The 12146-nt window shown below is 38.0% G+C and overlaps 1 protein-coding gene across 2 annotated transcripts in view; it reads left to right on the top strand.

Annotated features, from left to right (window-relative positions):
• NEK11 (NIMA related kinase 11) overlaps positions 1 to 12146 on the top strand; it is a 193745-nt gene that overhangs the window by 96904 nt on the left and 84695 nt on the right. For both annotated transcript variants that reach the window (XM_081971081.1, XM_081971082.1), the window contains exons 9-11: positions 1784 to 1878; positions 8599 to 8718; positions 11150 to 11243. In XM_081971081.1, coding sequence (XP_081827207.1) covers positions 1784 to 1878; positions 8599 to 8718; positions 11150 to 11243 — 309 coding nt within the window. The remainder of the gene's footprint in view (positions 1 to 1783; positions 1879 to 8598; positions 8719 to 11149; positions 11244 to 12146) is intronic.

Raw genomic sequence — 12146 nt, 5'->3', positions numbered from 1 at the left:
AGCCTAGGCCATCTTTATGTAGAGCAACAGTTCATTTTTTCAGATCCTCGAAGAGTTCATTGCCATGAGATGCTATATTCAACTTTCAGTGACCAGTATGAGAGAGTGAGAGTGATAACAGCAAATTTAACACACCAGCTCTCCCTTCATAACTGAGACCTTGTAACACTAACAAGTCACATGACACCAGGGAAGGAAAACGGTTATTTGGGTCCCATTTGGACATTATCACTTAGGGGTGTATTCATTTTTGTTGCGAGCAGTTTAGACATTAATGGCTGTGTGTTGGGTTATTTTGAGGGGACAGCACATTTGTACTGTTATACAAGCTGTATACTCACTACTTTACATTGTAGCCAAGTGTCATTTCTTCAGTGTTGTCACATGAAAAGATATACTTAAATATTTACAAAATGTGAGGGGGTGTACTCACTTATGTGATATACTGTACATTAAAAAGTCAATGTATTATAAAAAAAGTGAAAACTATAAAATACAGTTATAAGGTTGCAGGAAATACCAATCAAATTCTAGAGAATTATATCTAAAGTCATTGATCGGTAAGATATTTGATTGGATATTTAATGCAGAAGGATCTGTATTATTACAAGTTTGAGAGAAGTGCTATTTTGTTATGAGATTAACTCGATTTTAGCAGTCTGCATTCATAGTCTGAAAACTCTATCTCCAAAAAATTAAAACTTCATTATAGATGTTCAGAATTTGGTAGAAGTGGAATAGGGGTCACCTGCTATTAGTAATTTAAATTTTCAGAAAGTCAGGTAGATTTCTCTCACACACTCCAATACAGAAACAGATAGACAGACAGAGGAGAGAGCCCCATCCTCAAATTAAAAAGAAGAAGAACAACAATTTTAAAATACAGGCACAACTCACTTGTTGATCATTTTCCTCCCTGGAAAGGAAAATACTTTGGATTTTGATTCCTGGAGCTTCATTTGAATAGTTGGAACATGTCTATAATCATACTACCAGGCTTTTGTTTAAAGGTTGGATTAGTATCAAGATGATAAGTGGTGGAAAGGTCCACTTTGTAGATCAATTAAAATTCTGGGAAACAGAATATCATGGCAATTATATACCACTTATTTTAAAAACTCCTTTAAAATAATATAGAAATGCTGTAACAAAGAAAACAAAGTGACATTTGCAGAACAGATTGCAATTGACTAGAAATAATGGCATTTATTTTGTATTTCAATTAACGGTCTTTGTCCCTTTTAGAGAAAGAAATGATAGCCAGTGAAAAAAAACAGGAAAAGAGTCAAACTTATTAGTATTTGTTTTTCTTTTGTAAGATGTATATGAATCTCTGCAAAGCTGGGTATCATTAGGATATGGATGATATCTCAGCCCCTGATGATGGATGATCTCACCCACTGGCTCCAGATATTAAACAAGAGCAGAGAAAGTACTGAACCCTGCTGAACATTACTTATAAAATATCCATGTCAGAGGCAGCATACCATTCAATATCATGTGTCGGAATGTACATAATATCAGAGGAATGTCTATGGAATTATTAATGACCATTAAGGAAAGAGAAGTTTGGGCTAGTCAGGCCTTAAGTTTAGCTTATACCATCAGGGATATTCTTTGTAAGTCACATAAGTCACTTCATTCCTTTGCTAAGTGCAGAATCTGCTAGACTATAAGCAATTTATATGAAACATAAAAGGAATTTGCTTTGTGAAAGACCCAGAAGTCATGAAATACTTCAGTATTAAAAAAGTAAATTATTACAATTCCTGTTTCCTGACAGATTATGAAATATAAGCACACAAATATGAACACACAAATTAAAAAGGATTGGATGTTTAATTCCCAGGAAGAAGCTGGTCATATAATAAGTGCTGTGTGAGTATGTGATCATTGAAATTTACAAAAGCAAATAAAATCAAAAGTGGGCAAATCACCAAAACCAAATAAAAGAGAAATTCATTTCCATAATTAGTTCATAATTTGTACATACAGTATCTGTTTCCTCTTCCCTTAAGAAAATTATTTACAGAAATTTCAGGCATTAAGAAGGCCATCAATTAATTTACAATAAATGTCATATATTTCAAAGATATTCATGACATTTTTCTATAGTAATATAAATAATATGTTCTATTTGCATTATTCATGAATTAAACTAATTTGAATACTATTAAAATATCAAAATAGAATGATATAATAATTAATAATGGGTAATCAAACTCATATCCCTTTGAGTTTTACTTTCATCTGACTTGTATTTTCTTATAATCCTAGTTTACAATTGACAGCCATTCCATTAATTATTAATTACTGCTTCATTCTGCTGTGGTAATCATTTCTCTTTTAGTTTCCTTGCCTTTTGGAAGCAACATTAGTTGTCTTCAGTGTTAATATGCTACACTTTTCTTTCAAGTTAGTTGAATATTAGTAAGAATCTGATCCTAGTTTATTTGGTTTTTCTAATAAGTAGCAAACAAGCAAAAGTTTCACTAGTGGCAAGTTAGCTGATTTTTATAGTGCATTTCTGTTCTACTCTTTTGATTGTTTTCATCTCTAATACTAACCCTAATCCTGACTCTTTATTTTCTATTGTTTGCTGCCAAATTACACCATGTTTTCCCAAAAATAAGACCCAATCTTTTCTCCCCCAAAATAAGCACCAGGTCTTAATTTTGGGGGATGTCTTACTCGCTTACCTTAGGACCACTGCAGCCACATCTCCCATACCCTAACACCTATTGCTCTGCTGCCTGACTTCTCCGGCCGCTTACAACCAGATACTGTGTGGCTTGTTGCGCCAGTGCTGCCAGTCACAGCAGGAGGCTGCATGGTGTATTGTGCCATTGTGTGCATGTGCAGCGATACTGGTACAACAAGCCCTGTGGCATTACGTGAGTTGCAGCACTGGCGCAATAAACCTTGCAGCATTCTGCCATGAATGATGGCACTGGCGTGAACACTGGCCATAAACAGCCACAAGCAGATGCAGAAGAAGTCGAGCAGGAGGGCGTGGGAGGTGCAGCTGCAGCGGTCCTAAGGTAAGTGGGTGTGGGGTACATGGGGCAGCTCCACCCCCCACCCTACGTTGATTGGGCATTATCTAGGGGTTATTTGGGGGGGTTAGGGTTTATATTAGGTGCAGGCATGAAAATCGGGCTAAGGCTTGTTTTCTGGGTAGGTCATATTTTCGGGGAAATGCAGTATCTATCTCTTTGTTTATCAATTTTGGCAACTTTAAGATGTGTGAGCTTCAACTCCCCAAATTTCTAATATGACTAGCTGGGGAATTCTGAGACCTGAAGTTTATGAACTTATAGTTTCCAGGTTTGACAAACATTGCAGTATAGAATCCCTTTCTCTTTTCAACCCTGATGTTTTAAATGCAACGACATTTAATCTGATCAGAAATTAGGTACTGTTTTAGCAATTCTAAATTATTAAATCCAATAACATCATAAATATTTGGCTACTACAAGAATTGCCGTAGACTAGACTATAACTTTTTTTCCCCTATTTTGAAAATGCAATTTGCATCAAATAATTATGGCAACAAGAAGTGGCAGAGATTCCTTAGCCTATTTATTCCAATTTTCTGCTGGATACTTAAGCATTAAAGCTGTAGCAACAGGAAGCAACCACAAGTTACTACTTCTTTAAGACATCTTTAAGCAGGTATTTTCCTGAGCCCATATGGCCACTGTCTGAACAAAAGTGGCTTCTTTAAGGGACAATCAACAGATAGAGAGTACTGATATTGGACTTGAAACACCCTTGACCACTTCCAAGTATTCCATATCACTGTTGCATGACTAGATTTCAGTATGGCCAGGAACCATCTCTGACCAATCAAAATTGTACATCAATTGCAACTTTGTGGAAATATCACTTCATTCTAAAGATGTCTCAAATTTGGGTCATGAGCTGTCACTCTCAAGAGAAATAACAAAAGTCATCAAAATCTCTTTGAAATCTCACCATGTCAGTTCAATCAGTGACTATGCTATGCATCAAGATGGATGATTCACTAACAAGATATTCATTGTCTCATGATTACTCAGAACAAAGTGTATATCTTTAATGAGTAAAATCCATGACAGGGAGTCAGAAAATGTAGATGATAATTTTATGAGTTGTTGCAATGGATTTCCATCTCTGCTATATGGAATAACAGATTTATTAATTAATTTATTAAGCAAATGTATACGACCACCCAACTCAAACACAGGTGATAGTAGGTGAATGTAGTCACAGCCTGCTAGGCCTGCCTACTAATATCAGCTAACCTCTCATCTATTAGAACAGCATGTTTTGTTTACTGAATCCCGCAGTTCAACAGGACTGGCATTAAGTCCTCAACCCAAATTATTTGAATTTCAAAAGTAAAAGAGGAGGGGAGGATTTATTATAACTGAATGAATCTGTTCTCTCAATACAAATCTGCATTTCCTTTTCTATCATATTTCCTGTGCCTCACAAAATGACAAAAGCAAACACAAAGGAAGAAAACCTTTTATATTCTAGTGGCTTGCCTTATTGGTGTTGGTGGGAATAGTCTTGGAGGTTCTTTGATTGGGCTGTTTACTGTTTGTTTGGCAGCTTCTTGATTAGGGTATTGTTTACTTGATTATTGGTCTGATGTTAACCTTGAAGTTAATATATGCTCAACTGGGCTCTGATTGCTGGTGGGGAAGTGCTTAAGTCTTGTTGTTCTCTTTTTTGACTTGTTCGTTGTTTCTTTTGCATAGTCTATAGATATTATGTCTATGCGTCCATTGATGACTAATTTGTCAGAGTGCAACACTTGTAGAAATTCCCTAGCATTTTTGGATTTGGCTTGGTCTAGAATGGTCACAGTTCACCAATTGACACTATAGTTAGGTTTGTCCATGTGTTGCAAAATTAAAGAGTTTTCATCATGTCTTTTAGTTGATGTTCATGAATGTGTTCTGCCATTTTTCTGCCTGTTTGTCCAAACAGGCAGAAGTGGTTGTTGCAGTCATTACACTATATGTTGTAGATCAGGGGTATCAAACTCAATTTCATTGAGGGCCACATCAGGATTGTATTTGACCTTGGGGGGCCAGAGTGGGGGTAGCCAGGATGGGTGTGGCTAGCTTGACATCACTCAGGCACCTGTGGTGGCCCAAACACTCTTCCAACGAAAACGGACCCCAGAACTCTGTTTCAGCTACAAAGTCCTCTTGCAACCCTCTGCCAGTGAAAATGGAACTTGAGATTGCCGCCAATGGCCCACTCTAGCTCTGTTTTTGGCAGAAGCACTGCGGGCCAGTCCTTCATTGTTTCCAAGGTGGCCCCGCAGGCCAGATTTAAACACCCCACTGGCTGAATCCAGTCCTCACACCTTGAGTTTGAGGCCCCTGTTGTAGATGATTCTTGTTTTTTCTTCTGGAGCTGCTGGATCTTTTTCGTTTGCATAGGATGTTTTGAAGAGCTTTGGTTGGTTTATGCACTATGCTGATTCCATGTGGTTTTATTAGTTGTTGGTTTCTGAGATGTCGTTGATGTATGTTATTTTTTGGGGGGCACAATAAGCAGCACAACACAAAGGACGGGTTTTTCAACATAAAGATTATTTGGCATCTCAAATCTTGATTTTTAATATCTCCCAACATCTTTACTATATAGCTCAAAGCAATTAATAACATGGTCCAATGTACACTTCATAGTCAATACTCTTCTTTTTAAACTGCAAAGCTAGAATCTTTATGGTACATTGGATAATGAGTTCAAAAAAGAAAATGTCATTAGTATGGTTTTTCATTTCTTATGTTGTTATTAAATCTTCAAGGGTATCCCTTTGTTCTTTTTTTTAAAAATTAATATAAGTTGTATCGAATGAAATGAGTTCAAAGTTCTTGATTTACATAATTTAATTATAAATGAAGTAAGGTATTAAAAAGTAATACAATTAGAATCTTCCTTTTGTTAATGTACGATGCATCTTAATTGCATCTTTTCATTTGTTGGCAGTTCTATTAATCAGTTGATAATTTTAAACTATTAAAAACAAGTATGTTTAAGTACAGTAAACAAAACTATGAATAATAAAATGATGGTTTGGCATTTTAACTTTTTTAAAATTAAATTTGATTTTTTAAAATTGGTAGCTTTATGCTTCAATTTTGTGACAATAAATTCAGTTCATTTTAAGTTTGTTGATTCTCACATTAATGAGAGTAGTTCAAATTATTACTAACTTGCTTCTTTGATGTCAAGTCATTCAGTGTGGCTCCAACCATAACAACAAACTGGAGAAAGCCTGTTCCATCTCACAGGGTTGTTGTGGAGAAGATAGGAGAAAAAGAATAGTGTGTGTGTGTGTGTTGTGTTAAATAGAGTAGGGAGAGAGAGAGATGGTAAGATAAATTATTAGTGATTTATTCAAAAAAATTTGACAATGGAGTAAGGATCTATTGAATTTTACCAGTAAACATTTAAATCCAATATATATATATATATATATATATATATATATATATATATATATATATATATATATATATATATATATATATATATATATATATATATATATATATATATATATATATATATATATATATATATATATATATATATATATATATATATATATATATATATATATATATATATATATATATATATAGCATTCAGAGAGATAAAAATTTATTAACTCTAACAAGATTCTAAAACCTTTTGGAGATCATAGTGGCTGCAATATCTCACACGTATACTGGAGTGACGCTTATGATACAATGCAACACAGTATGTAATATAATACATACCTTTACTTTTTTTCTTGATAAAGCAGGGGACTAAGCTTTTGTTTTGGACTTGTATTAAACTCACATTTTATGTAACAATTTGTGTTAGATGGTGGGGGAATTGAAAAATTCTGGAAAATCTTCCTTGGGAGGTGGGGTCAGATGTGTGTGTGTGTGTGCATGCGCACACGCATGTGTGAATTTCCTTCAATACATGACTTAAGGCCATGATGGCAGACCTATGGGATGCATGTTTCAAAAACTTTTACTACCAGTTTGATGGGCGTGGCTAGGTGGGGGGCATGTGACTGAGTGGGCATGGCCAACATGACATCACTCACACCCAGGCCCACTCAGTCACCTGCCCCCTACCTAGCCAATCCCACTACACCAGCGAAATTCTCTGTTTTGCCACCTGGGAGGCTGACAAAGAAGCCTCCCTTTCCCTGCCACCGTGGCTGCTTCTATCTCAGCGCCAAATGTCTGTGCCCTTCCCCTACGGACTGACGCCACAGGAGGGCAAGAAATAAGCCAGTCTTGGGAGAAATGTTTCCTCCCCCCTCTCCCCTTTTCTCAGGGTGGGCGCCCCTGCTGTCTCCAGCCGGCACAGAAGGTCGGTTTGCTGTGTGCCAGGAAAAGAGAATCCCCGTGCGCTGATCCTTAAAAGTAGACCCCTGCTTCTACATCAGCGCTGAATGGTCCACGCCCCCCTACACACACACTTGCCCTGGTGGCATCCTGGTGGTAGCAAAGGGAGGGAGGGAGAGGGACCAGAGAATGAAACAGGTGTGGCACAACTTCTTCACAACAGCCAAGGATGGACGAGGCATCTCTTCCAACCTCGACTATTGCAAAGGAGCTGTGGCTCTGGGTGCACAACATCCACTTCATTCTGATTGAGAGCCGCTTTGCACCTTGTTTACAAACCCACCCTTGGAATTCACTGCTGCTGAACCCCCACCAGTGTCTGGCAAAAGGTGAGTAAGGATCTTCCTCAACATTTTTCCCCGCCAGTGAAAAAAGTGCTAAGAGCTCATCCTCACTGCCCCGCCCACCACTTGGAGCTCCAAGGGGAGGAGACGACTGCAACACTGACGGCTTAGGGAGACACTGGCTGGTTGGGAAGGGAGGCTAGGCTAGCGCAAATTCTTACTGTGTGTAGGCAGGAGGAGGCAGTTCTGTGGATTCAAGTGGCAAAGATGAGGCAGGGTGAGCTTCAGAGCGGGCCAGTTTGGGAGCATGGCCAGCCAGCCATCACTACTGGTTCGGTGACCCATGCCCAATTACCATTACCTGTTCACTGGAACCAGTCCGAACCAGGAGCAACCCACATCTGATGTGTGCCACAGGTGGCACACAGTGCCCTATCTATGGGCATACAAGCCGTTGGCTCAGTTCAGCTCCATTGTGCATGTGTGCATGTCTCCTGCTGGCCAGCTGGTTTTCGGGTCTCTGCTGCGCACGTGCAGGGGCGGGGTACATGTGGGAGATGTGCATACATGCATGGAGGTGGGGGTGTTTGGGGGATCACATGAGACGTGCATGCATGCACGGGGGCGGAGCATTTGCAGGGGTCATGTGTGCATGCATGGGAGCAGGATGCATATGGGGTCACAAATGTATGCACAGGGGGGTGCACACAGATCACACACAGGTGTGCAGGGGGAAGGGGAGCACAGTGGAGTCGGACGTGCATGTGTGAAGGGTGGGGCGCACATACGGTCACACCTACATGCGTGGAGGGTCACGCGTGCATTGCCTTATGAGTGCTTGCAAACGCACTTTTACCATGTGATAACAAAAAGGTATTATTTCTTCTCAATTTTAGAAAGAAAAAGGTACATCTCCAAACTCTGAGGGCCATATCTGAAGTGCAGAAAATGACACCTCGTGAACGAATGCGATTGCGGAAATTAAATTTAGCTGATCAAACAGCACAGAAGCTGAAGTAAGCAAACACTTGTGTTAGTCATGTATTTATAATTTTATCAAAATCATTTATAATCAGAAGATGATGATTTGATATACTCCTTCATTATATTTTCCTCTTGTAAATTATATATAGTATATGTTTTGCTTTCTAATTCTGAAAATGAACCTAACAGAGAAATTACAAATGTTATTTATTATTCCAGCTCTTTGTGTGCTTCAGATACTGATAAATTTAGTGAAATAACTGTTTGCTTGCTTTCAGAACACTTTTAATCATTGTTACCATTTGTTTGAACAGTTTTTAGGACTATACAATGTCATGCAGTTTTCTGTCTATTTGGTAGTATAGATATTTCAAAACTCTATAATGGGAGATACAGTATACCATAGGGCAAAAATAACAACTTGCAAAATAGTAAAATGTATAGAATTTGTGTCTTTTTACGACTAAAGTCAACTTTATTAGAACTACAGATTTGTCAGACAGACAGAATAACAGAGTTGGAAGGGACTAATAAAGTTGTGATAAAGTTGCTGTTGTTATTTGTTATTTTTTATTATTTGTTATTTGTTGTTATTTTTGCCCTATGGTATAGGGCAGTGATAGCGAACCTATGGCCCATGTGCCACAGGTGGCACACGAAGCCATTTGTCAGGGCACGTGAGGCGCTGCCCTATCAGCTGAGTTCACCCCTTTTTAAAGCCATTTTTCGCCCTCCCCAGGTTCCAGAGGCTTTATATGAGCCTGGGAAGGGCGAAAAGAGCCTCCCCCCCCATCCCCGGAGGCCCTCCGGAGGCTTCATGAGCTTCCCTGCAGCCCCGGAGCGCAAAAAACCAGCCCTATGGGCAAACCGGAAGTTCGGGAATGGACTTCCAGTTTGCTCGGAGGTTTGTTTTGACTGCTCCGGAGGCTTCAGGGAAGCGTCCTGAAGGTCCCTGAAGCCTTTGGAGCGCTCAAAACAACCCTCCAAGCAAACCAGAAGTCACTTCTGGTTTGCTTGGAGGGTCATTTTGACTGCTCTGGAGGCTTCAGGGAAGCCTCCTGAAGGTCCTTGAAGCCTCCGGAGGGCTTCCGGGGAGGGGGGGGGGGCGGGGGAGGCTGTTTTTGCCCTGGCTCCTATAAAGCCTCTGAAGCCTGGGGAGAGCGAAAAAAGCATGCAAAAAATGGGGGGTCGCACCTGTAGTGCGTGCATGTGCACTGGGGGAGTCATGCATTGCATTATTGCCCGCACACAACCCCCCTGCGCTGCCCCCACTTATGGCACGCGAGCCAAAAAAGGTTCGCCATCGCTGGTATAGGGCAAAAAATGGTATATCTCCCATTTTTAGGGTTTAGAAATATCTGTACTATCAAATAGACAGAAAACTGTGATATTGTATAGTCATAATAACTGTCCAAACAAGTTGTAATAGTGTTGAAAAAAGTGCTTTGAAAGCAAGCAAATAGTTATTCCACTAATTATATCAGCATCTGAAGCACATAAAGCACTATAATGATAAATAATATTTTTAACTTTTCTGTTACGTTCCTTTAACAGAATTAGAAAGCAAAACATATATACCGTATATATTTTATAGATATATCATGATTACATTGAATTTCAATAATGCAGTATTTAATTTAGACCAAATTGTAAATTGATTCCAAATTGCCCTTAACATGACTCAAAATTCAGTTACTACGAGACTTGGGCATGTGCAATTGAAACTAGTAAATGCACAGTTGCAGTTGGCAATTTAGATAAGTTTTAAAAAGAGGAGTCTCATTATTACATTAGAACAAAAATTGGATATATGGTAATTGATTGACATACACGTTGTGATAGCAATGCTAAAATAGGGCAAGATGTTGGAATGCCTGAATCTACAATAGAATTGTTTTTTTTTTTTATTTTGCTGCCCTTCTCCCCTCCCTTTTCCTCTCCTTCTCGTCTCTTTAAATTCACATCCAAGGATTCCAGTGTTTTCTTCCCTGTGTCCTCCAAATGTTTCTTATAAAAGCATGTTTGCTCAAGTTCAAGCGATCTTTTAAAATTCTTTAGCAGCTTTTTTCCTTTTGGTCTTTTACATTCAGCAGCTTCTTCCAACCCTTAGGTTTCCAAAGGTTATAATCCTTACGTCAGCTTTGAAGAACTATATAAGGGAAGAAGTATTTCAGATTTAAGCATCCAGTTTTGTAACATTTTATTGTTTTGTACCTTATTTAGTTTGTTATTCTTAAGAAACTGTTTTAAAATAACTCTGATATTTAAGACTATGTAGCAATTTAATAATGGAGATTTAATATTCCCTTGAAATGGCAAGGTCATTCCCCTCGATTTCAGAATTCAGAATTAACATGTATTTCTTTCTCATGCCAATTTACATTCCATTCTTACACAATAAATGTTTTTTTAAATCATTTTAAATACTACAATTTGCAATTGATACCAGTATTCTCCTTTCAGACAGTTGGCTGAACAAAAATATCAAGAAAATCTTAAAAGAATGCAAGAACTTCGATTCCGTAATTTTCACCAAGTGAATGTAGATGTGCTTCATGTAAGAACTAATTCTACCCTTTTCACTTTTCTAAAAATTTACAATGAATTTCTATGGTATTTTAACTATCTGTTTTGTTCATGCTATAGTTAATATAGTAGAGAAAGTAGTAATTAATCTTGTATAAGTTTTCAAAAAATATTTAAAAGAGTATAAATTATAATACTCCCTAGTCCTAAATTTATAAAATCACTATATACTTTAAATTGATTTATGAAAGTAGTTAAAACAAATTAATTTGAAATTTTAACTGAAAATAAATTATGCTTATGCATATTATATCTCAAAGCCAATTATAACAAAGCCAATATTTATTCTAAATTATTTTGGGATCACTTTATCTATAATTTATTTGCTGGACAAATGAAAGCTACCATATGTGGCTAAATATTATTTATTTGTTTAATCATACCAATTTAGTTTTCCCAAAACTGTGTTTCCTTCTATAAAAATTCTCATTTTCTTCTAAGATGTCCCTAAGAAAATACTAGATTAATCCAATTCCAATAACATGATTTGGTATGACATAGGTAGTTTTTCTGGTTTTAGGGTTCCATTAGCTTTATGTAAAGTAAAGGTAAAGGTAAAAGGGATGCGGTGGCTTAGTGGCTAAGACACTGAGCTTGTCGATCAGAAAAGGTCAGCAGTTCAGCGGTTCAAATCCCTAGTGCTACATAATGGGGTGAGCTCCCATTACTTGTTCCAACTTTTGCCAACCTAGCAGTTCGAAAGCATGTAAAATTGCAAGTAGAAAAATAGGAACCCCCTTTGGTGGGAAGGTAACAGCGTTCCATTGCCCTTCGGCGTCTAGTCATGCTGGCCACATGACCACAGAGACATCTTCGGATAGTGCTGGCTCTTCGGCTTTGAAACAGAGATGAACACTGCCCCCTAGAGTTAGGA

Source organism: Natrix helvetica, assembly GCF_964273705.1.
Source record: "Natrix helvetica genome assembly, chromosome: Z".
Taxonomy (NCBI): domain Eukaryota; kingdom Metazoa; phylum Chordata; class Lepidosauria; order Squamata; family Natricidae; genus Natrix; species Natrix helvetica.
Note: the sequence above shows the minus strand (reverse complement) of the source record. Positions and strands in the feature narration are given on the sequence as shown.